We start from the raw sequence: 26,012 nt of genomic DNA on the forward strand, positions 1-26,012 counted from the left end.
AAATCTAAAGCATATTTACTGCTTTGTTGTAGTGTCTCCATTCCACGGGTCTTGATTTCTGTACTGCCATGGACTTTTCAGAGTCAAAGCAGGTAAGACAAACTCCAATTCTTTCAGAAATTTGAGCATGCAGAGAAACATAGAAACATAGAAGACTGATGGCAGAAAAAGACCTCATGGTCCATCTAGTCTGCCCTTATACTATTTTCTGTATTTTATCTTAGGACGGATATATGTTTATCCCAGGCATGTTTAAATTCAGTTACTGTGGATTTATCTACCACGTCTGCTGGAAGTTTGTTCCAAGGATCTACTACTCTTTCAGTAAAATAATATTTTCTCATGTTGCTTTTGATCTTTCCCCCAACTAACTTCAGATTGTGTCCCCTTGTTGTTGTGTTCACTTTCCTATTAAAAACACTTCTCTCCTGGACCTTATTTAACCCTTTAACATATTTAAATGTTTCAATCATGTCCCCCCTTTCTCTTCTGTCCTCCAGACTTTACAGATTGAGTTCATGAAGTCTTTCCTGATACGTTTTATGCTTAAGACCTTCCACCATTCTTGTAGCCCGTCTTTGGACCCGTTCAATTTTGTCAATATCTTTTTGTAGGTGAGGTCTCCAGAACTGAACACAGTATTCCAAATGTGGTCTCACCAGCGCTCTATATAGTGGGATCATAATCTCCCTCTTCCTGCTTGTTATACCTCTAGCTATGCAGCAGAAAGGAACAGGTCTCCTCTTCGAGTCACAGGTTCCAGTTGAAACATGGGGGGGATGGACCTCCATGTGTGTGGGAAACAAGATTTAAATGTTTTGCATCAGTGTTTAGTCTGTTGTAGAACGATACAACATGGAGAACCAATTGAAAAGGGGGTGGCATCATCTGATCATCTCAACAGGTATTTCTGACTTCTGTCAACTCTGAAGCTAACCTGACTGAGGCCATCTTGGAGGCTTCAGTATTGCCACAATGGTGCTGAGGGATAGGGAGGAGGGGTGGGGATAGAGATAGCTGGGGCTTTGTAGCCAAAACAAAATACTTCCCCTTGAGAACCAAGGACATTCCCACAGGTGACTGAAGACAGGAGTGAAGCAACGGGACAGTGCCTTGATTGAACAATGTGACTGGTTTTTTGGGGGAAAGGGGTTGGGGGGACTTTTTATTTTAATTAGGTGAAAACTGTGGGAACCTTTAGAGTCAGTTTTCACTAATCTGTGCCAATATATATTCAATAAAAATGTTCTTCGAGGAAGCTATCTGCCTTGAAGTTGTTTGCTGGGGATGTTATTACTTGGAACCTTGACAACTTGTCAGTCTAAAAATCACGTGCATTACCAGAATCACAGAATATAGGTTTTTTTAAAATTTATTTATTCAATTTTTATGCCGCCCTTCTCCTTAGATTCAGGGCGGCTTACAAGATGTTAGCAATAGCACTTTTTAACAGAGCTAGGCTATTGCCCCCACAATCCGGGTCCTCATCTTACCCACCTCGGAAAGATGGAAATCTGAGTCAACCTTGAGCCGGTGATGAGATTTGAACTGCTGACCTTCAGATCTAGTCAGCTTCAGTGGCTTGCAGTACAGCACTCTACCTGCTGCGCCACCCCGGCCCATCTATAGGTTTTATAGGTTTTTCTAATCCAATCTTCTACTTATGGTAAGTGTCCTTATATCCTTCTGGAAAAGGGCTCTTTGATAAATGGCTGATTGTATTTTGAATATTTTATAATTTATATTATTTTATAATAGCTCTTTTTAACCGTACTAGTTATTTCTTGATCCATTTAGCAGATTTATGAATTTGGATCTATAATTAAATAATTGAAATATATTAAGATGACCTGGTAGGTAGGCCTAATTTCGACTTCTAAGTTTTTTTAATTTGGACTAGTGTGTTAAATGGGGCTTATAGATTTGTAAATCAAAGTAATTTGTTTTTATTGCTTAATATCAGCTTATCAAAGGGGCTTGATGAAATATAATAATGGCATAAGTAATGAATTTAAATGTTTGTATTTGTTTTTTTTAAATTGACAAAGTATATAATTTTTATATAGATAAGTTTAGATATAAGGGTTTTTAGTTTGTTTTGAGATTTTTACTAGAGGGAAGGCACTACAGCTTTGAAATTAAGATTATAAGATTCAAAGGATTTAAATTTTACAGTTTAAGGAACATTAATGATGGACCTAATCAGACATTAATTGAGATTTATCTGGATGACGAAATTAGAAAGAAAGATATAAGGGGTGTGTGATAACTGAAATTAAATAGACGGGATTTAAGAATGTATAATTTGATTATACAAGATGTACTAGTCAAAAACTATTTTATTATAACAAAACAGAAAGTACAGTACATATATGATTTTTTGTATTATATGATGTGGAAGAAAAAAATAAAAAATTACTCTAAGAGATATCTGGACAAATCATTACCTGATCAACATCCAGCAATGCAGCACCCATGATTAACATGTGATTATCCCACCTTTCAAACTGGACATTTCAATCAGGCTTAAATGCTTAGCGATATCTTGCATCCAAGCATTCTCTGGAGCAGTAGCCCCAACCTTTAGGTTTTTCTGTGGACCACAGAGGGTGTGGTTTCATGTCTGCATCCCACAGATGGGGCTTCGCTTATTTGCGTGGTCCAGTTTTTGGCATGTCGTGGACTGGTGCTGGGTTTACTAGAGACCAGGGGGTGGTGACCTCCGCTCTGGAGCAACTTTGTACAACATTGTTTGCCCAGCAGGTGCCCACAGTTCCTGCTTCATTTGTGAAATGCATTGTAATAGTAGAAAGTGCATTTAAAGGCAACATCAACAAAGATATTTTCTAAGTGTCAAATCTCTTGCACAAATGATACATCATTTTTCTCTTAAGACTGTCATTTTATAACTCCACAATGAAATGTGATGTCACAAGAGCTCAGCAGACCACCATTCCCGGCCCTACCAGAATGGGCCGAGAGCACGCGCACCCAACGCAGCTGTGCAGAAGCTGAATCTCGCGTGAGAACATGTGTGTGTGCATGAGATTTCCGGGTTTTGGCTTCTGCGCAAAGACCCAGAAATAGGGCAAAATAACATAATTGGCCCCACCGCGAGCAGCCCACCCACCACCCGTTTTGCCACACCGCCTGCTGTGCCAGGAGCGCCCCCCCCCCGTCCTTTACCTTGCTCTAGTGCAGTGATTTTCAACCTTTTTTGAGCCACGGCACATTTTTTACATTTACAAAATCCTGGGGCACACCACCAACCAAAATGACACTCTATATTATACATATAGTTAATAATATAGTTTCTAAATGTATTTATACTGTGTGAAACTGGGCCTGTTTTGATAAACACAAAAGGGATATCCTGGCAGAAATGGTAGAAAGATATAACTAGCTGAGACTGAGGCTTCATCTAGTGGTGGCAAAATTTACCTCCAGTCCTCACTAGAATTAGAAATCGGGACCATGGGGAGGAGTAGCAACTTCAACTATTCGCCACGGCCACACGATGACAAGTGTGTGCCGCCCAAGCAGGGACCTTCCTGGGTGTGGATGAGAGGCGGCCTGCTATTGGTTCATCGCTAGTGGTTGGGATGAATCCTAGAAGGTGATTGGTCAGTGAGCGTTCCCTGTGCCTCCATTCTTCCTGTCGCTGATAGCTGGAGGGATTGTGAGGGGAATGTTTATGTTCGGATGGAGGTGACTGGTGGCAGGCTGGATAAATGTCCTTCGCGGGCCATAATTTAATTTCCCCATGGCACACCTGACCATGTCTCATGGCACACTAGTGTGCTGCGGCACACTGGTTGAAAAACACTGCTCTAGTATGTGGTCTCCTGCAGGAGCGCCGTTGGGCCCTGGCGCAGGGAGCAGGGCAGGTGCCCTGGGCTCCAGCCACACAGCCTGCTCTGCACTCTCCCGCGCTGCAGGCCTCTCTCTCCTATGGTGTGGTAGAGCAGAGAGCAGGCCACATGGCCTGAGCTCAGGGAAGCTGCTTTTGGTGTTGGCCCCAGCTGCCGCTCTAGGCACTGCAGTGAGATTCCAGCTTTGCATTTGCAGCAGCTGAAATCTTGTACGCAGACTTTTTCCGGCAGCAAAAATTGTGTTTCTTTGCTTCCATGCATGCCTGGGGGCGGGGGGGAGGAGGTAAATTTTTACCGGAATTGTGCCGGTTGTGTGTGCACGCCTGGTGGCAATGGAGCAAAGCTACACGCTCCACTGCCACCATCGGAACGGTGTTCTCACCGCTCCAGCTCGTAGCCTGTCCCTGCAAGAGCTGCTCATGGCCTTGCTTTGACGAAATATGCTTGTATTAGCCCAGCACACTCATGTAAAGTTTGAACCCACGTCAGGTTTGTATTGAGAAATGTAACACTTTACAATCTGGGTCTGGAATGGTTAATCTCCAAGAAAGTCTGTGGTTATGAAAACATGAGGCTGGAGTGGCTCCATAATCCACCTTTCTGTTATTGGCAAAGTAGGATCCTGGCCAAAAATATGGCAGGACACACACAAACACACACCTCGCCCTCTTTTAAAGAATAACCAGTCAGCTTGGGCTCTTGAATATACCGTTTCCCCGAAAATAAGACGTACCCTGAAAGTAAGGCATGTCAGAGGTTTTGCAGAATTTACTAATATAAGGCATCCCCCGAAAATAAGGCGTAGTCAAGTTTACATATGGTACGGTGGAAAAACATACGGTACCATTCAAAGCTGTTCATAGCGGTACCGTAATAATGTGGCGTCCCTTGCTGGCCCCCTTCCATTGCTTTGTACTGTCCAGTAAAGCAGTCAGTCTGCTGCTATCTCACCGCCATTAGTCTCCACTACAGTGCGTAGACTGTAGTTCCTCTGGTGGCCGGAAGCTGCAATAGCAGGAGTATACCGTTGTACCATATAAATGCCGTTGTTTGTGTGTGTGGGTGCCATACTGACAGGTACCGTACCGTAATTTTTTTGGGGGGTGGGCGGAAAAGTATAGTGTCTGAGCAGCAGTCCCTTCGGGACTGGGCGGCACATAGATAGATAGATAGATAAAAAATAAACAAACAAAAAACCCACCCTGTTTTGCCTCAGAGAATTTCAAAATAAAATACTGTACTGTGTGTCTATTACAGTGAGCTCATAATAGGGCAACTATCAATATCAAAATGCCACTTAAATAGTTGAGCTAGTTTCAAACTAGATTTTGATTTTCTTTCTCTCTTCCTTACTCCCATTCTTTTTCTTTCTCTTTTCCTTCCTCACTTTTTTCTATCTGTTTCTCTCTCTTCCTCTCTCTCTCCTTCCCTCTCGGCTTCTGGGCAGGTTTGGAAAACTCTGAGTTGATGATGATTTTTAAGTGAGCGATTGCTCACTGCTCAGCTTAGAGGGAACTATGCACGGTACACTTTATTTGGGGGTGTCAGCTTTTCTGCCTGTGAATTTGTCTTATTTGAGAAATATAAGGCACCCCCCGAAAATAAGACGTAGCACAACCTTTGGAGCAAAAATTAATATGAGTGTCTTATTTTCGGGAAAACACGGTAGCATTCTTCTTAAAGTTCTTTAAGTTTTCTTTAGCTCTGTGAGGGACAGTAAATGGCAAGATATTTATTCTAAGTTTATTTCTCTGTTTGTTTGAATAAATATGCTAACATTTCAGTAAAACCCAGCCAATTGGATTCTAATTATCCATCTCACCCCAAGCGAAATCTTGAAAATGTCTGCAGAAAATGAACATCTTATAATGAACTGACACTGGAAATGATGCAACTCACGCTTTACTCAATAACCTGTAGCAAATTGCAATTCTTCCCCCCAAAAACAGCTACAGTCATAAAATGTCCATGCAAGATTCCCGACTGACAAAGTTTCAGTTTAAAACAGACTTCATACAATCAATTATTTTAGGGTCCTTCCATATCATTGTTTTTAGGGTCCTTACACAGTATTTTTTTTAAAAAAATCCAACTTTTCTTACAACTTTCATACTTCAGTATTTTTTATCCACCGTTGCCACTACGACTTTCCATTTTATTTTTTTAAAAATTAATAAGAGAATTCTGATTTTGAATTTCGGTATTTGGTATAACACTGTCACTTGCCACTTCTTGTGGCTTCAGATCTTCACAGCTCCCGTCATCTCAAGCAAGCATAACGGATAATGGTAGGGGCATCATCCAAGGAGGTTAACTTTTCATGTTTGTATGTAAAACTACTAGCAACCAAGATCTCCCCTGTGCAAGGCAAGGCCTGCATCTTCCTTGCAGCTCCAATAACTTGAGATTCCGTCTTCCCTACACACAGTGTAATATGGCAGTGGTACTAGGAGGCGAGAAAGATTGTATCAATGAACTTCTGAATTGCTTTCAATTTAAAACATGTTGTAAAACGTACAGAAAACTGTAGGGTGTTATTTACTACAGATCCCAAAAGGCAAAATCCTAACATTTGGGAAATTTAAAATACAGTGGACCCTTGAATGCCTTCTTGGTGATGCAAAGTGCATAGGAAAAAGAACATGAATTCCATCCGTTTTTCATTCACTGCACAAACCAGTAGTATTTTCATTATGAAAAACAACACTATATAATCTTCTCAACCACACTTCTTAAAATAATCGCCCTGTGTCTTCCACCACCACCCCCTTTTATGTACATACACTGCAGAAGAGGAATGGTTTTCGACACGAAATTTGCTTTTTACAATGTGACTACGATAAATGAAAGACAACTCGCACTTAGTCACCGCCATCACTCCAAACTTTAGGATCGTTGATGCCCTTGTCATTTTTTCCCCCCAGCATCCAAGTTCTCAGTCAGGTCCACTCATTCAAAAGAAATATAGCCTCTTTATTGCGGGCTCTTCGTAACACGGGTGTCCATTTTTGGAGCAAAGTTATGCGAACGATTCGAGATTGGAAAGGTAGAGTACATTCAAAAATCTATTTCTGAGGTAGCTAGTCACTGGGTATAGAAAGAACCTGGGAATTTTAAAGACGGGCGTTTCAACCCAGACCTGTTCCAAAAGACCTCCAACCCTTATTGAAAAGTGTCCCCGTTTCTTCACCCGCGAGTGACAAAGACACCGTTGACGCTCCTAATCAAGCTGTGGCGCTTCCTGAAGGCCCTTCGGCAGACTCGTTTTGTAGTGCAGCTCCAAGTGTTTCTTAAGGGACCATTTGCTGATGTAACTTTTATCGCACACGGCGCATTTATACGGCCTCTCTCCGGTGTGGGTTCTCTGGTGGTACCGGAGAATTGTGCTTGTGGTCACCCTCCGGCCGCAGTAAGAGCAGCAGAATGGCTTTTCCCCTTTGTGGGTCTTCTGGTGCTTATCGAGCGAGGATTTCGTCTTGAAGAATTTCCCGCACTCGCCACACTGGTGGGGCCTCTGATCCGAGTGGGTCACTTGATGCTTCTCCAGGTCTTTAGCGCTGCGGAAACGTTTCTCGCACCTCGGGCACGGGTAGGGTCTCTCAGTAAAGTGGACTTTCTGATGCCTCGTGAGGGAATATTTATCTCTAAAGGACTTCCCGCAATTGGGACAGTTGTATTTCTTTTCCTGCGGGACCACCCCTTGTTGCCCAGCGTGGGGCAATTTACCCAGGAAACACCAATCGGGTGGGTCTTTATTGGAGCGGTTTCCCAAGGGGCCCGAGACGTCCCCGTTCTCAGAGGGCACCGGGGGGCCTTCCTGTCCTGTGCACATCGAACCGTTGGCCCACTGCTCTCCTTTGATAGGCCTGTCTTGACCTTTGACCCCCAATCCAACACTCCTGAAAGCTTGGCCGTCTGACTGTTTAATGGCATTTTCTTCTACGCGGGTGCTTTGATGATCAGGGAGGAGTGGGCTGCTCGTATTCTCGGACCCTTCTGCAGGTTTCCATTCTCCATTGTGGGCTCCCTGGCTTTGAGGGCGGACCGAATTGGCAAGCTGCCTCTCCGCGCCGTCGCCGCTACCGCCCGCTTCGGCTTTGACTAAGTGGTGCCCCGCCTCCTTCCCGCCAAGCAAGCTATCGGGATCCTCTTTCACGTGCATCTCCTGGTGCCTCCACAGGGAATACTTCGTCCCGAAGGCCTTCTGGCAAGTTGGGCACTGATAGGACCTGGTCTCGGTGTGGATGCGCTTGTGCCTGCTGAGGGAATAGCTGGTACGGAAGGCTTTCCAGCAGAAAGAGCACTTGTAGACCTGCCCTTCTATGTGTATCTCCCGGTGGTGGGTGAGGTTGTAGCGGTAGGCGAAAGCTTTCCCGCAGACGTTGCAGATGTACGGCTTGCCTTCCTTGTGCAGCTGCTGGTGCCGGCGGAGGGCCGACGGCGTCCTGAAGGCTTTTGTGCAGAAAGAGCACTTGTGCTGGTAGAGCTGGTCTTCCAGGTGGATTTCCTGATGGTGAGCGAGGGTGTAGCGGTAGACGAAGGCTTTCCCGCAGATGGTGCACTTGTACGGCTTGCCTTTGATGTGGATCTGGTGGTGGCGGCCGAGGGTGCTTTTAGTTTTGAACGCTTTCCCGCAGAAGGTGCATTTGTGCTGGAGGGCCTCTCTGCTACGGGCTTTCGGGAAGTCCATGAAGAACCAGCTGAGGGCCGGGTCCTTCCCCTTGCGAGCGTTCCTTCTGTACCGGCATTCCACGTGGATTCGTTGGTGCCTCCTGAGATTATAATGAGTCGAGTAGTCTCGCCTGCAGCCTCGGCACTGGTAGCGGCTTTTCTTCTCTGGCTGGCTGGAAACGGGTAGCGTTTTCCCCTTGAGGCCCTCCCAATCTGAGATGTTTTGAGAAGATGGCGCCTTCTGGTGGCTTCTCAGGTGGTTCTCAAAATCCTGGCCCTCTCCGAAGCTCTCCCCGCATTCAGGGCACTCCTGAACCTTCTTGTCCGGGTCTTGCGAACTTTTGCAAACAGGTTTCCCACAGTCAAAGCAAGTGTCATCTTTCATTTCCACGTGGGTGATCTGGTTTTTAGTGAGCGGGCCGTCCCCCTCGACGACTTTTCCTTCGCCGCTCGGTCGCTGCCTCGCGCAGACGCTCTGGTGATTAAGGAAAGACTTCTCCTGCTTGTAAGACTTCCCGCAATGAGCACAGCTAAAGGGCCGTCCAACCCCAACCTTCCCTTTGTGCGCCACGCCAGGCACAATTTCGGGGTTCAGTCCCTTGTGCTTGACCGCAGGTGGGTTTTCCTTGCAGCTTTTTTCACTGGGAAAGCAACGGCTGTGATTCTTCGCTTGGTGCTTCATGAGGTCCTTCTCCTTCATAAAGCTTTTTCCACAGTCGGGGCACTTAAAGGTGTGGTCCTCTGAGTGGACGGTCATCAGATGCTTCACAAGGTGCCTGGTTTCTGAGAAGCTTTCCTCACAGGCTGGGCAAGGGTGTGCCTTCTCACTGTCGTGGACCTTGCGATGCTCCGTCAGGAAAGCTTTCGTGGCAAAGGTCTGCCCGCACTCGGGGCATTCCCAGCGTTTCTTTCCCGAACGGGGCCGTTTCTTATGCATGCTCTCTTTATGCAGAACCAGGCTGGTTTTCGCAAGGAAGCACTTGCCGCAGATGGAGCATCGGAAAGGTTTGTCCCCGCTGTGGACTTTGAAATGCCGGAGGAGGGAGGACCTCCTGCCAAAGCTTTTCCCACAGACGGTGCATTCATTCTGACTCTCTTCGGCATTCATATCTGGCTGGCTGTTGCTGCCAGCAGCAAGGTGTTTCTTTTTTCCGTCAGCGCAATTAGCTCTGGGGCGAGAGTCCTGCAGGCGCCCGTGCTGAATCTTGCAAGTCTTCCCCTGCCGCTGGACCCCGCTCTCCCATTGGCCCAGCAAAGCGGCACGAGGCTTCGCGATCCGCTGATTCTCCCACGGAACGCTCTCCTCCTCTTCCTTCTCACTTGCCACGTCATCGTCTGCTGGGGAGGGGGGAAAAAACAACAACAGAAAATTATGTTTCCAGACAGGCAATAGATATGCTACCTGTGGTGGATTCTCCATTTAGGGCAGAGAGTGGAGTTAAGAGGTTGGCTAGCTTGGTGGCGCAGTGGTTACAAAGTAGTACTGCAGGCCAATTCTGGTGACTTCTAAGCAGTTCGATTCTCACCAGGCTCAAGGTTGACTCAGGCTTTCAGCCTTCCATCCTTCCGAGGTGGGATTGTTGGGAGCGATATGCTGATTCTGTAAACCGCTTAGAGAGGGCTGTAAGAGCACTGTAAAGTGGTATATAAGTCTAAGTAGCAATAGCGCTTAGACCAGTGTTTCTCAACCTTGGCAACTTGAAGATATTTGGACTTCAACTCCCAGAATTCCCCAGCCAGCAAATGCTGGCTGGGGAATTCTGGGACTTGAAATCCAGATATCTTCAAGTTGCCAAGGTTGGGAAACACTGGACTAAACAATGTCGTCTGGCGGCCCCAGGGGAAGAGCCTTCTCTGTGGGACCTTATCGATTTGTTGGGATTCGTGCGGCAGAAAATTTAAAGGTATTATTGTTATTTTAGATTCTAATTATTAGATTTGTCATTATATATTGTTTTTATCATTGCTGTAAGCCACCCCGAGTCTACGGAGAGGGGCGGCATACAAATCTAATAAATAACAACAACAATAACAATAATAACAATAACAATAACAACAATAATAATAATGATTGGCCTGCAGTGCCTCTGCCAGTGAAAACGGAGCTGTTTTCACTCGCAGAAGTTTGCAGGAGGCCATCAGGGCCGAAAAGAGAGTTTGGGGGCGTTTTTATCTGCAGAGCGCTCGGGCCACCACAGGCAACTCCCAACACGAGTGACGTTGAGCTAGCCATGACCACCCCAGCCCCCCAAGGTCCAACACAACCCTGACACGGCCCTCAATGAAATTGAGTTTATGACACCTCTGAGCTGGACAAAATTAAGGTTCATGCTGTGGCTATTTTTCTTGTCTTACAATTTTTCTTGTCTTACACTCCAGGTTGTTCAGCCATATCAATCCTGATGCATTTTAGGCTGATTTAATAGATGTCTAGTTTCCAAAAAAATTAAAAGGGAAAACAAATGAACTGGATCTTAGTTCCTAAAATTAAGTAATATTTATTAGATTTTTTTATCCGGTCTATTATTTTTATAAATATTGTATTTTTCTGAGTATAAGACACACTTTCTCCCTCTAAAGAGACTGAAAATTTGGGATCATCTTACACTCTGAATGTAGCTTTTTTCCAGCCCAAACAAGGTGCTAAGGATCTTCCCAGCTTGCAGGTTTGTTTTCATTGTTACTCCAAAGTTTTTCCCCCCCAGCCCTAAGTCTTTGCAGCCTTGCTTTCATTCCTACTCCCTCTGAAAAAGGCTTTTCAGCCCTAACCAGGGAATAAAATAATGTGCTGAAGTTGACCAGATTAAGGACGCTAGCCAGATGAATACCTGGTAGGTAGATTTCTCTCCCCCCCCCCCAATATAATCCCCCAAAACTAAGGTGCATCTTATACTCCGAAAAATATGAAAATTCAAAACAGCGACTATCGCTAACACCATTTTGTCCTCTTTTACCCACAGCATCCCTGTGAGATGGTTTGGGCTGAGAATATGTGACTGGCCCAGTCACCTAGCCATTTTTATGGCTAAGTCATGACCAGAACTTACCATCTTATAGGCCGCTACCTTATCTACTGTTAGTTAACAGTGCAACCATTGTTAACTTACAACCATTCATCCAGTGATCACTCAAAGTAACAGCAGCACTGAAAAGTGACTTATCACCATTTTTCACGCTCAAAACCATTGCAGGATCCTCAAAATGCCAATTTTGTGACTGCCTGACAAGCAAAGTCAATGGGAAAAGCCCGATTTATGTAGTGACATTTTTAACAACTGCAAGTGAACCAAGTGAAGAGGGAATCATAAGGAAAATTCTTAATTTTGCAGAGATGGACAAAATGACGATGGAGTTACAAGAAAAATAAGAATCTGAATATTACCAAATATGGAACAGATTGTATGATTGGCTAAAAAAATAAGGAAAATAACATATAGAATGTGCAAATATCAAATATTGGCTATATATAGACGTACCATATTTTTCGGAGTATAAGGCGTACCGGAATGTAATTTTTTGGGGTGGCAAATAGGGGAAAGAATCTGGTTACCAGGTAATTCATCTGGCTAGCATCCTTAGTCTGATCAGCTTCAGCACATTGTTTTATTCCCTGGTTAGGACTTTAAAAAAACCTTATTCGGAGAGAGTAACAATGAAAGAGCTTGCAAGCCAGTAAGAGCTGGGAAAATCATTAGCACATGGAAAAAGGCTTTTAAAAATGTATTCTGAGAGACTAACAATGACTAACAATGAAAGAGCTTGCAAGCCAGTAAAAGCTGGGAACATCATTAGCACCTGGTTAGAGCTGGAAAGAAACATTTGGAGCAAATAGACAATGAAAAAAAAAATCAAAGACAAGGTTTGGAAAACATTCTTAACAGAGAGAAACAATGAAAGAGCCTGCAAGATAAGAGCTGGGAAGATTGTTAGCAGCAAGTTAGGGCTTAAAAAAAAGCTACATTCAGAACATAAGACATAACCTAATTATCAGCCTCTTTTAGGGAGAAGAAAGGTGCATCTTACATACACCGAAAAATACGGTAAATAAATAAAATGATTGGCTAAAAAAAGGAAAATAAAGTATAGAATGTGCAAATATAAAATACTGGCTATATATAGATGTAAATAAAATAAAACGGAACAGAAAACAAATGTGGATCTATAGTAGAGCAGTTAATAAAATGTTTTCGAAGAGGGGCGGCATACAAATCCAAATAATAATAATAATAATTATTATTATTATATTAATATTGATATTAGATAGAGGTATGGATATATACTTATGCATTTTGATGAACCGATCTATAACTGTAATAATGATAAGAAATAAGGCTTATAAAATTTATGCATGGTATGTCAGTATGTATGACTGGTTTCTAAATTGGGTTTTTTAAAAATTAACTTAAATATTAGATTTGTTTACATTGTATTATTATTGCTGTTAGCCGCCCCGTGTCTGCGGAGAGGGGCGGCATACAAATCTGATTAATGCATAAATAAATAAATAAAGTTTCCGAACATATGTGCTTGTACATTGTGATATGTTTTTTGTGTTAATTAAAAAAAAGACCCGCAGTGATTCAACTGTGGCAAGAAAGGTTATAAAATGGGGCAAACCTTTTTAAACTCTCTTGCTTAGGAATGGAAATTTTCAGTCCAACAGTGGTCGGAAGTCAAGGACTTTCTGCAGTATCTAATCACCACATTCACTTTCTAGGTAGGGATCTACAGACGAAGCCCCTTCTGAGGACAGAATATGTCTGAAACTATAAAGGTGACTCCGTGTGGATGCCAAGATTTAGGGGCAATCCTGACCTGAACTCGATGAATCTGAAGTGGGCACGCCCACGGGACTCCGGTAGGAATTCCACCAGTTTCCTGATTCTGGCCATTTCTTCAGGGCTTCTTTAACCCGCTTTTGATCAGCGCCATTGCTGGAGCTCTGAAGACCTTCCGATCTTCCTTTCAGATGTGCCAGGAGTTCAGATGTTTGAAGCTGAAGAGGAGAAGCTGGAAGAGAGAGAGAGAGAGAGAAAGAAAGACAGCAAAGAAGCAGGTGAGGAAAATATATATATTTTTCTGCTGCAGAAATGTTATAAACAAGCAGGGGCTTGAAGAAGCAAGAGGAAAAGATGGCAATGGAAGCATCCTTTTTTTTTTTTTTACAGTATTTGTTTCATATCAGAGGGTGTGATGGCTCAACGGTTAAAGATGCTTTTTAATATTAGATTTTTCGCTGGGGTATTGTTTTTATTATTGTTGTGAGCCGCCCCGAGTCTTCGGAGAGGGCGGCATACAAATCTAATAAATTGAATTGAACTGCTTGTCAGATGGAAAGCTGATAGCCTGGGTTTGAGACCCAAGCACCACGCAACGGGGTGAGCTCCCGTTCCTAACACTAGCTCCTGCCCCTCTAGCAGTTCAAAATAGCAATAGCAGTAGCATTTAGACTTATATACCGCTTCATAGTGCTTTTACACCCTTCTCTAAGCGGTTTACAGAATCAGAATATTGCCCCCAACAATCTGGATCCTCATTTTACCCAACTCGGAAGGATGGAAGGCTGAGTCAACCTTGAGCCGGTGGTGAGATTTGCAAAGCATGCAAATGCAAGTAGATAAATAGGTACCACTTTAGTGGGAAAATAAGCGCATTGTGTGCGCCTTGCTGGCCACATGACAATAGAAAATGTCTTCAGACAACGCTGCCTCCCTCAAGTCAAGAAACGGAGGTGACTTGATAGTGAAACTTTTAACCTTTGCTTTGTATCTCATTTTTTCTCCGCCTCTAAAGAGTTCGAGGCAATAGAAACATATAAGTCTGATGGCAAAAAAAGACCTCATGGTCCATCTAGTCTGCCCTTATACTATTTTCTGTATTTTATCTTAGGATGAATATATGTTTATCCCAGGCATGTTTAAATTCAGTTACTGTGGATTTATCTACCACGTCTGCTGGAAGTTTGTTCCAAGGATCTACTATTCTTTCAGTAAAATAATATTTTCTCATGTTGCTTTTGATCTTTCCCCCAACTAACTTCAGATTGTGTCCCCTTGTTCTTGTGTTCACTTTCCTATTAAAAACACTTCCCTCCTGGATACGCACGGCACAACAATACGCACGGCACAACACTTCATTTTCAACTTTAAAACAATCCTAGCTTGAGAAAGTGTCACTATCTCAGTGAACTTCCACGGAAAAAAACCCCTTCCAACCGGGCTCTCCCGCATCAGAGCCCAGCTCCTTGCATTACCCACAATACACTCGCTTTCAGTCTCCTACCAATTCTGGTAGCTTATCTAGGAACTGGGACAAAAAAGAATGTTTCTATTTCTCTCTGGCCAACATAGAAGACAAATCCTGAAAGATATACATACGGGCAGGTGTATATCCCTCAACAAGAAAAAAATCCAACAGAATAGAATAATAAAGTTGGAAGGGAGCTTGGAGGTCATCTAATCCAACCCCCTGCCCAAGCAGGAAACCCTACACCAGGTCCAGACAAATGGCTATCCAGTCTCTTATTAAAAACTTCCAGTGTTGGAAGTGTCACGAAGACGTCCTTCCTGGAGGCCACGTTTCAGCTGACCAGGAAGGACGTCTTCGTGACGTCAAAGCTCCGCCCATGGAATTCTCTATTGGGATTCTCCACCTCCGTTTCAGCCTCCAGATCGGCTGAAAACGCCACCGCCGATCGCAAAAACGGCGCTTTGCTGGGCAGCCCCTGGAACCCGAACCCGAACTTTTGCTGAACTTCCGGGTTCGGCATTCGGGAGAACGCCAAGAAGCCCCCCGGCTATTGCAGAAGGTGACAGGCGGGCAGCGGCGCTTCTCGACGGCCTCCCGAACCCGAAAAGTTCGGCAAAAGTTCGGGTTCGGGTGAACGCCGAGAAGCCCCCTGGCTGTTTCAAAAGGTGACAGCCGGGCGGCGGCACCCAGCGGCGCGCCATTTTGCGATCTGCGTTGGGTTCATAAGGCAAAAAAAGTTCGTAAGAAGAGGCAAAAAATTTCCGAACCCCGGGTTCGTATCTCAAAATGTTCGTATCACGAGGGGTTCGTATCATGAAGTACCACTATATGTGCACTTTTAAAACCCACCCTTTTCATTAAACAGTTATTCTATGATGTTTCTCAGCTGGAACCACATGCGATATCCTACCAGTTTCTTTAATAGAGTACAGTAGTACTGTAGAAGGATTTTATGAATTTTTAATGAATTTAAATTTTTTAATGAACTTAATGGATTTAAGCCCCCTTTGAAAACCCGTGAAGTAGCAAATCCGCAAAAGATGAACCGCGAAGGTGCGAGGGATTACTGTATAAGTCTAAATGCTATTGCTATGCCAATTGTCAAATGTCTTCATTTTGATCATGTGACCATAGGGAAGGTACAACGCCCATGTGAAAAACGGCCCTAAATTACTTTTTTCAGACACCATTGTAACTTTGAATGGTTGCTACGCAAACTATGGCAAGTCAAGGTTTATCTGTATACACTGAGCTGCATTACACATCTCCACGCAATTATACAACTAACCTCTTGGCTAGAATGTATTTAACTACTGATAATTCAAAAATGTAACATGCTACATAGCAATAACATACATACTACATGTGCCGATTACCTCTGAGACTTATCCAAAAGGAATTCAAAGTGGGATCCATATTTTTATGCTTTAAATTATTAGCACTCTTTTGAATCAGTTACAGTCCTGAAATCACTTTATTATGTTATGGGATTTTTTTTTTTTTCGTGTTTGTTTGCTGCTTTTATCAAATAAATTTCAATTATACTTCATTTAAAATCTTTTTCAATTTTAGTAGAATTTATGGTGACATATCTCATGCTATATCTTGGCATTATTTTAATTGTGTCATATAATGTTTTATCAGTAACCACAGATCGTTTTAGGAGAACAATTGTTCTGCAAAATTACTTATTATTACATACAAATATAAACTAATCCAAATACTACAGGTGGCCCTCCATTTATAACAAATAACTTAGCAATTGATCAAAGATACCATAGACTTTTCTGGGGGTACTTACAACCTAGTTCCAAAATTGCAACAGCTAGGGATCAGGGCCATATTACCATGGTTTTGCAGCCTCTTACAATCATGTGACTGTGTGTTTATGACATTTATTAATCTAAAATTGGCAAATATAATAGAACAGAACAGAATTCTTACTTGGCCAAGTGTGATTGGGCACATAAGGAATTTGAGCTTCCTGAGTTGGCGAAGAAAGAACATTCTTTATTGGGCCTTTTTGATGACATTTTTAATTTTAGGATTATATAGAGAGTATATTACTTCTAGGTTTTGGCAAAATTGGCCATAGCAAACAATTGGCTTAACAACCACCACAAAAAGGTGGTAAAATCAAGGCAGTCACATGATGACCTGTTTTACAATTGTCACAGACTACATTACTGTCATATGTCAAGGATTACCTGTAAGTGGCCTTACATGTATTACTAAAAAAGACATCCCACTGACATCTGCTAAGATACGACCAAATGTTGTACACAAATTTGGCATTAGCTATATCAATGCCATGAAGATTAAACTGCTTGGATTTAATCAATTTAAACAATGAATTGCTTAACTGGACATAATTAGTTGGGAATTTAAAAAAAAAAACATAAGCATTATAAATGTTTACTTATTAATCAAAGCAATTCAGTCATGGACAGGGCAATTCTTTCTCATAAGGTCTTATGTTTGTAACTTTTAAAAAATATATAACCTGGAGGGAGGGGCTAAAAATATCCATTTAGATTAAGTTCCTAAATCTGAAAGTACATTTTTCAAACAGATAAGCACACTTCTTAGGAAGACAAAGTAATTGGGTTTGCACAATGATCAAGTCAAAATGATTTCTTAAAAAATGTATTTTATTTTGGCCCTGGCATTTTATGTAAACCTGACAACTGTAGTTTGAATACGATGCTTTATGCTTAATGATAACAGGAGCTATCAATATTTGAATCTACACAGTGACTATTACCTATTTTCTAACTCTTTGCTGCTACATACCCTGAGAGAGTTAGTTTAAAGTTTATTTTTTGGTCAAATTACTTGGTCAATTAAATTTAACTCTGAGGGTGTCATGCACAACCTCTATGGTTTTCTTGGTAAGGTATTCAAATGCAATCAGGACAAAGCCAGTTTAAATTTGTGGTGGTATAAACCAGTGTTTCCCAACCTTGGCAACTTGAAGATATCTGGACTTCAACTCCCAGAATTCCCCAGCCAGCGTTTGCTGGCTGGGGAATTCTGGGAGTTGAAGTCCAGATATCTTCAAGTTGCCAAGGTTGGGAAACACTGGTATAAACAACAAAAACAACAGGTTAAGAAGCCATCTCACCTCTGAAGATGGTGTTGTAACTTTCTTGCATCACTTCTCTGTAGAGTCTTTCTTGATCAGAGCCTAAGAGATCCTGCTGCATCTAAATAAATGAAAAAGGAAGGAAAGAAATCTCATCATTTGCAAAGGTCTAGAGCTCCTGCAAGGGAAACTCATCTTCTCTCTAGCCATTCACCCAACAACATTTCATCTCTTGTCACCTATTGGTTGAAAATACACAACTCTAGCAAACTGACCCATCTAATAGAATGTTGAAAGACAACCAACTAATCTTCCCGAGAAACAGCAATTTTAAAAAAATGACCATCTATGGTTTCTCCAGTGATGCCATTTTAATCTCAGATCAAGCTAAATCACTACTAAGGTAAAGCATCTTAGATATAGAAGGTCAAACCGAAATTGTACAATATAATTGTAAACACCATATTTCTCAGAGTATAAGAAACAATTTTTTGGAGTATAAGACACACCTTTCCCCCCAAAAAAGATATTCTGAATGTAGCTTTTTTGAAGCTTTCCCCCGCCACAGCCTTAACGAAGCACTAAATATCTTCCTGGGTCTTCTGGGTTTGCAGACTTTTTCATTGCTACTCCCTCAGAAAAATGTTTTATCCAACCCTTACGTCTTTGCAGGATTATTTTCATTGATATTCCCTCGGAAGGTTTTTTTCAGCCCTAACCAGGGGATAAAATTAATGTGCTGCAGCTGACCAGACTAAGGACGCTAGCCAGATGAATACTGGGTAAGCAGATTCTTTTCCCTATTTTCCTCCCCAAAAACTAAATGCGTCTTATACTCTGGTGTGTCTTATACTCCGAAAAATATGATAATCAGATCTTAAATGTCTAAACCAGCCTTATATTTATATCATATCATAACCTGCAAATTTAGAAGAACCTTATCTCCTGCTTGGTTTCATGAAGAAAACTATAGGAAAAAACCCATATTATACAAACCAGTGATATGATCTCCATTGGGGGGAAAAAACATTTTTTGTTATGTAATTCATCCATTCATTATTTTTTTTTACAAATACGTCAAGGTAGGGGACCTACCCAAAACACTTTCCTCCTCCTATTTTCCCCACAATAATAACCCTGTGAGGTGAGATGGGCTGAGAGTGTGGGACTGGCCCCGGGTCACCCAGCTGGCTTTCATGGCCAAGGTGGGACTAGAATGCACGATCTTCAATTTCTAACCTGGTGCCTTCTATGACTTGTGGACTTCAACTCCCAGAACTTCTGAGCTAGCATGATTGGCTCAGGAATTCTGGGAGTTGAAGTTCACAAGTCATAGAAAAAGCAAACTTTGCCTACCGCTGCCTTAAACCACTAGATCAAACTGGTTTGTTATCTTTCCATAAGCCACCCAGGGTCTCTCTAACAATGAAATAGGTGGTATACTAATTTAATATTATAACACAGTTTATGTTCTCTACTGCAAGTTCTTCAAGAACATTCACCACTATTTGATTGCCCCTCCTTTATTTGAATTTCCGGGGCACTCCAATAAGCTTTTATATGTTAAATAAGCACTATGTGTTAAATAATCAATTTAATTCTTTAAAAGTAGCACAATTTTGCTACACACCCCAAAACGGTTGCTAATACAGTGGTACCTCGGTTCTCGACCACAATTCGTTCCGGAAGTGTGGTCGAGAACCGATTTGGTCGAGAACCGAATCAATTTATCCCATAGGAAATAATAGAAATGGATTTAATTGGTTCCCAGCCCATTGACTTGCTGGGAACCAATTAAATCTATTTCCTCTATTTTCTATGGGATAAAGATCTGAGGGGACGGGGTGAAAGGGAATGGGAGCCAGAATCCGACACGCCCCTTCTGGCCGCCCTCTTAACAGCCTCCCAGTCTCTACCGTCTAACTGCTCCAAGCTGCAGGAAGGGTAGGGCTGGCTGCAATACCGGCAGCTTTGGGGGGCTCCTTTCCTCAGCGGTTCAGTTTGTTACCTCCAGGCAGTTGCACCAACTTTTTCTTTCCCGGTGGCGGTGATGGCGGCGGCAGCGGCTTCCCTTCGAGGAGCAGCAGCAGCAGTGTTGGGAATGTCACGTGATGAAGGGAAGCCGCCGGAGCCGCCGCCGCCAGGAAGGAAAAAGTTGGTGCAGCTGCCTGGAGGTAACAAACTGAACCACTGAGGAAAGGAGCCCCCTGAAGCTGCCGGTATTGCAGCCAGCCCTACCCTTCCTGCAGCTTGGAGCAGTTAGACGGTAGAGACTGGGAGGCTGTTAAGATGGCGGCCAGGAGGGGCATGTCAGATCCCGACTCCCATTCTCTCTCACCCCGTCCCCTCAGATCTTGTGGCAGCTGCTTTGCAAAGCTGCCCTGGTCGCACATTTCGGATAGTAAACAAAATTTTCTGTTCAGTATCCGAATTTTTGTTCGGATACCGAAGCAAATTTTTGCAGAAAATTTTGTACGGTATCCGAAATGTATGAAAACCAAGGCGTTCGAGAGCCGAGGTACCACTGTAGTTCTTGCTGTTAGGGCAAGAGTCTCCAAACTTGGCAACTTTAAGACGTGAGGACTTCCAGAATTCCTCAGCCAGCGAACTCTGAGAGTTGAAATCCACACGTCTTAAAGTTGGAGTCTTAAAGTCTCAAACCTCAAGGTTGGAGATCCGTCTGTCTAGCTGGTGCAGACGTTGGTGATAAATTAACCGCTTGCCACACTATCTATAGAAGGCCTGATGTTTATGGGAAGTTGGGTGATTTTCATGAGGGGACAGATGCAGCCACAAAGCATTTTTTCGAGTGGTTCAAGGCCATCCTATGCCCACCCACCTGGGCGGAAGCAGGAGTTGCCACGCTGGCACAATCTGAGTGGGCAACGTGACAAGTTCATGGGTGAGGGACAAGGGATGTGAACTTTCAACTGAGAGGGAAACTCAGATTCAGGTTTCCCAGTGTAGGTGTCAGGATGGATCTGGAAATAAATTGGAATTTTGAGGAGTACTTTGACTTGGACTCCGATTTAGTTTGGATGCTACCTGGAATCTTGACACTGCGTTAGGGGAAAGTTCGCTATCCATCGGTCTACATTTGTCACAGATTTACCTGTGCAGAATGTGTCTGGGCCATTTCCTTCTGAAGAAGCTGGTGGTCCTCGCGGGGAAAATATCTGGATGTCAGGAAGAAATAGTATGGAGCTTTCATAAAAATTGCCTTCTAAACATCAAACTTCTATATACAGTCGGGCCAGTCCTTACCCTGATTGTTAAATTAAAAAAAAACTTAGATAAGAGAATGAGGGAGGCATTATGTTGCTCCAAACTCCTAAATCTACACCTGAATCATCGTCTCCTTTTAACAAACCCATAATCCCTTGCAGAGTAGTCTTGGCAATTGGAAAGGAGCTGAGTATTTATTGGCTGGCCATGCTTCCGGCCATGCAGTTATATTCAGCAGATACAGTATATTCTCAACGTGCCCGGAGAAATACAGTGGTACCTTTACCTAAGAACGCCTCTACTTACAAACTTTTCTAGATAAGAACCGGGTGTTCAAGATTTTTTTGCCTCTTCTCAAGAACCATTTTCCACTTACAAACAGGAGGCTCCGAAAATGTAACCTGAAAAGGCAGGGAGAAGCCTCTGTGCGGCCTCTCTAGGAATCTCCTGGGAGGAAACAGGGCCAGAAAAAGTGGTGAGAAGCCTCTGTGGGGCCTCTCTACGGATCTCCTGGGAGGAAACAGGGCCCCCATCCTCCCTGTGGTTTCCCCAATCGCACACATTATTTGCTTTTACATTGATTCCAATGGGAAAAATTGCTTCTTCTTACAAACTTTTCTACTTAAGAACCTGGTCACGGAACGAATTAAGTTCGTAAGTAGAGGTACCACTGTATCTGCCTCTACCTAGAATCGAGCTCACAACCTCCTGATTGTGAGGAGAGAGCTCCACCTCTAGGCCACCGCACCACTCTAAATCTACATCTAAATCCCCTGAGGAAAATCAGTTTCGTCACCTTTCTTCCTCAAAAGGACAATAATTTGTATGCCGCCCGAGTCTATGGAGAGGGGCGGCATACAAATCTCATAAATAAATAAATAAATAAAATAAATAATCTGGTTGTAATAATCCACCTATTTGGGGCTACAATTCTCACTGTGCCACCAATGGACCACCAACCTTGAGAGGCAAAAATGAAAGTGGAAGGATTCTATGGAGAGGGGCGGCATACAAATCTAATAAATAATAATAATAATAATAATATTCTGTACAAACACAGACCAAACCCAGCACTGATTATGTTATCTAGTTGGGTAATGAAACAGCCACAAGAAAACCATCAAACTCCAAGATACCAAGGATCAACCCCAAGCTACAGATATTATCTTCTACTTAAAAAATGAGAAAATCTGTGAAACACACATGAAAATACTGATAGTCCTCGATTTAAGAAGAGTTTTCACATACCACCATTGCAGCATGCCCATGATCCTATGTTCAAAATTCAGTCCCTTGGCAAACTGACATGTATTTATGACAGTTGTACTATCACTATTTGTAACCTTCCCAGCCGGGTTCCGACAAGCAAAGTCAAAAGATTCACTTAATGACTGCATGATTCACTAAACAACTGCAGTAATTTGCTTTACAATCGATGGCAAAAAAAGGTTTGCAAAATGGCGTAAAACTCACTTAACTGCCTTGCTGAACAACAGAAATAATGGACTTAATTGCTGTGATCGTTGAGTCGAGGCCTACCTCTACACTTAACTCAGTGAGATGGTCCATCTTCAAATTTTATATATAAAATAAATAGATGTGCCAGGCAGAATTCACACTCATTTCAGATCCTGCGCAAAGGCCACCCCCACGATTAAACCTGGTTTAATTAAGCCTGCATAGACTGATGAAGATGGACCTTGTGGTTCTATCTATCTGGAGATGATCCAGGGGTGGCCTTTTTAATGGGGAAAATCTATACAGGTAGTCCTTGACTTACGACCACAAATTAAGTCCAAAATTTACCCAAGTTGCTAAATGAGACATTTGTTAAGTGAACTTTGCCCCAGCTAATGACTTTTCTTTTTACATGTTGTAGTTGTTAAGTTAGCAACCAGGTTATTAAATGAATCTGGCTTCCACAATGACTCCGCTTCTCATAAAGTGGCAAAAATTGATCCCAGGATGATGTTGCAACCATCATAAACATGTACCAGTTGCCAAGCATCCGAATTTTATACCACATGACCATGGGGATGCTGCAATGGTCATAAGTGTGAAAAAAACAGACATCAGTTTTTCCAGTGTTGTTGTAATGTTGGTCACTAAATGAACTGTTGTAAATCAAGGATCAACTGTATATGTAAATGAAAAGCATGTTGAGGAAAAAAAATACAACAAAAATCATGTTGAAGGCCAGCCAAGATATTTTTAGGGTAACAAGTAAGTTTTGACTTAATCTGGATGCTCAGTAAATTAGGGAACAGGAATGGAGGGGGGGGGGACTTATTTTTTTCTAATTATTGAAGCTTAAAAGACATCTGTTCCTCCTAAATATTTCTTCTTGGAAGAAATGGGACATCCTCTGAGCAAACTGCTTTCATTCAGAGGGACTAGGGAAATTTCTGCAGATAGGTCATAACCTTGGATTGAACACTGCCTCCTGTGCTCACCTACCTCACAGGACCATTCTAAAGCAAAATAAACTAGGCACCCTTCTTGACCCAATTCATACCCTTAAATCTTTGCGGGTAAGATGCCGTATTTATTATTTATTAATTACATTTGTATGCCGCCCAACTCTCAAAGGACTCCGGGCGGCTTACAATAACTAAAAACAATATCATAACAATTTAAAATCCAATTCATACAGTCATGCAATCTTATTGTGACCGGATCTAAAGGTGTCTCCATTAATCATAGCCTCCAGGCCTGCCAGTAAAGAATAACAGATATTTATTAGATTAAAAGTAAGCAGGGCCTCGTCTACAGTGATCAATTAAGATTTCACCTCAACATGGAGGTAAATTTGCTGGATTTTCTTTCAAAGGGAACAGCCATTCCTTGTTTTTTTCCCTATCCCAACATTCCTTGGGGGCAAACTGCCTGGTACTAAACATATACTATACAGTATATATATATTTATTATTTCCTCCAACACTCCTATTTTTCAAGGCTGCAACCAGATAAGAGGCCTTTTGTGATTCCAGCAGCAAGCCAGATTTTATTCTGAGGAAGACTCCGGAAGGATTCCTAAACCTTGCCCACCACCATTTTTAGATTTTTATCATAGGCTCTGAATAAATAAGCAGGTCATTCATTACCTCAGTGTTTCCCAACCTTGGCCACTTGAAGATATCTGGACTTCAACTCCCAGAATTCCCCAGCCAGCATTTGCTGGCTGGGGAATTCTGGGAGTTGAAGTCCAGATATCTTCAAGTGGCCAAGGTTGCGAAACACTGCATTACGGTTAAAAAAAAACCGCGTGGGTGTCTCGTTTTCCTCCCTTTTATTTATTGCCTCCTCCTCCTCTTATTCCATTAGCAGAGCTTCCAGGGCTGTCTAAAAAAAACCCGTAGCCAGCCATTCACAAAAATGAAACAATCAACCCCCTTTTTTAACAATCAAGGACACGTTTCCCTCTCCCCCCACCTCCAACCTCTGAATCCCAAAGCAAGCTATTAAGATTCAAATGAGAGCCTGGCTTGGAACCCGGAGAGTTCCTCTGAGCGTGTGCAAAGCATTCCGCGCCCCCCCCTCTTCATTCCCCCCCTCCCTCCCCGCATGCCACCTCCCGCCAATCCGCAACCACACAACCCCATCTTGCACAAATCTGAATGCGGGGGGGGGGTAGGATTTCAAACGGAGAGCCCAGGGCCTCCATAGAAGCCGATGCAATAAAATCTGCATTGCAATTTTATTTCGACCTGCAATGCAATCAAACGAAGCGATGCAATTAAATTATGCAATGCAATAAAATAAAAATAAAAGAAGGAAGGGATCCAAGCCATTTTTCCATATATATATATATATATATATATATTTTGCGGGGGGGGATTGATACTCGGGACAATCATTCCACACAGCACCCTCCACCCCAAGCGGTGTCCTTCCCACCTAACCACCCCCATTGCACGAACCCTTTGGGTTCGAACCCCACCCTCTCTTTAAGGCTAACCCCCCCCCCCCCGAAAAGTTGCACCGCCTTGGAAGGGAGAGAAACGGAGCAGCTCAGTTCTCTGAAAATGGATCCCGGCCGCTTTTTAGCAAAGGGCTTTTTTTCCTCGGAAAAGCCCTGCCGCCCCCTCGAGCGGAGCCCCCCACCACCACCATCACCACCTTCCTCCCCCCACACACACACATCGCTGCCTTCCACGTGCACCACCACCCCATTCATTTATTTTTTTTACCTGGAAGCTCCCGCTTAGGAATCAAGCGGGGGGAGGAGTGGATCCGTCCCCGGAGCTTCAGGGGCCCCCGCTCGCGCCGCCCAACGCCCAGGGCAGCCGGGAAAGACAAAGAAGAGGCGGCCGCTCTCGCATCCCTTTGCCAAAAAAAAAAAAGCCACGAGAAAAAAGGACGATCCAGCTCGGAGGAACAGCGGCGGTGGCGGCAGCAGCCGGATCGCAACCCACAATGGAGTCGGAAGCATCTGAAGTTAAAAGCGCAGGCTCCCCCCCCCCCTCCCGCATCCAAGGCGCGGAGGGAGAAAGCCGCTAGCAGCCGGCTCCTCCTCCGGGGAAGGGGCAGAGAGAGAGAGCGACCCCTGCCGGCCGACGCCGGCAAAGAGGCCGGCCTCTAGCCAGCTCTCGCTCTCTCCCTCACGCCTTTCACGCCTGTAGGCTGCCGCCGACCTGAGGCCTGGTTGCCGGCGTGAGGCAAAAGGGCGTGCGGGGCTGTGGATAAGCGGTGCGGTTCTCGTCCCTTCGCGTGTGGGAAGAGAGGCGTGTGGGAAAGGGAAAATGGAGGATGACTCGACATAAAATCACACATATGCATGCATACATAACATTACATACATACATATATATATATATGGAATATCCTAGTCTCCCTTAATTTTCAAATTCAGTAAAAACATGATACACACACACGTATTTGTTTTCGTAGATTTTCAAAGGTATATGTAT

The 26,012-nt window shown here is 43.3% G+C and overlaps 1 protein-coding gene across 4 annotated transcripts; it reads right to left on the reverse strand.

Moving 5' to 3' along the window:
* Positions 1-5,758: 5,758 nt before the first annotated feature.
* Positions 5,759-25,588, reverse strand: LOC139160290 (zinc finger protein 11-like). 4 transcript variants are annotated; one of them, XM_070737994.1, is made up of 5 exons: positions 25,293-25,588; positions 20,990-21,053; positions 17,917-17,998; positions 13,359-13,553; positions 5,759-9,878 (listed from the first exon to the last, which is right to left on the reverse strand). In XM_070737994.1, the coding sequence occupies exons 2-5, from the start codon at positions 21,011-21,013 to the stop codon at positions 7,093-7,095; spliced, it is 3,087 nt and encodes a 1,028-aa protein (XP_070594095.1). In that variant the 5' UTR covers positions 21,014-21,053; positions 25,293-25,588; the 3' UTR covers positions 5,759-7,092. The 4 variants fall into 4 exon arrangements, with proteins under 4 accessions (XP_070594095.1, XP_070594094.1, XP_070594096.1 ...); XM_070737993.1 differs by having other exon boundaries at positions 5,759-9,881; XM_070737995.1 differs by lacking the exon at positions 20,990-21,053 and having other exon boundaries at positions 5,759-9,881.
* Positions 25,589-26,012: the final 424 nt, after the last annotated feature.

This window comes from Erythrolamprus reginae, chromosome 2 (genome assembly GCF_031021105.1).
Source record: "Erythrolamprus reginae isolate rEryReg1 chromosome 2, rEryReg1.hap1, whole genome shotgun sequence".
Lineage (NCBI taxonomy): Eukaryota > Metazoa > Chordata > Lepidosauria > Squamata > Dipsadidae > Erythrolamprus > Erythrolamprus reginae.

Bases quoted from the DNA above. Each gene is read 5' to 3' on its own strand.
- LOC139160290 (XM_070737993.1), bottom strand. From the start codon at position 21,013: ATGGCCCAGACACATTCTGCACAG. The intron at 13,554-17,916 runs GTGAGATGGCTT...TCTCTCTTCCAG, and splicing joins TTACAACACCATCTTCAGAG to CTTCTCCTCTTCAGCTTCAA. The intron at 9,882-13,358 runs GTCAGGATTGCC...CCCCCTCCCCAG, and splicing joins TTCAGATTCATCGAGTTCAG to CAGACGATGACGTGGCAAGT.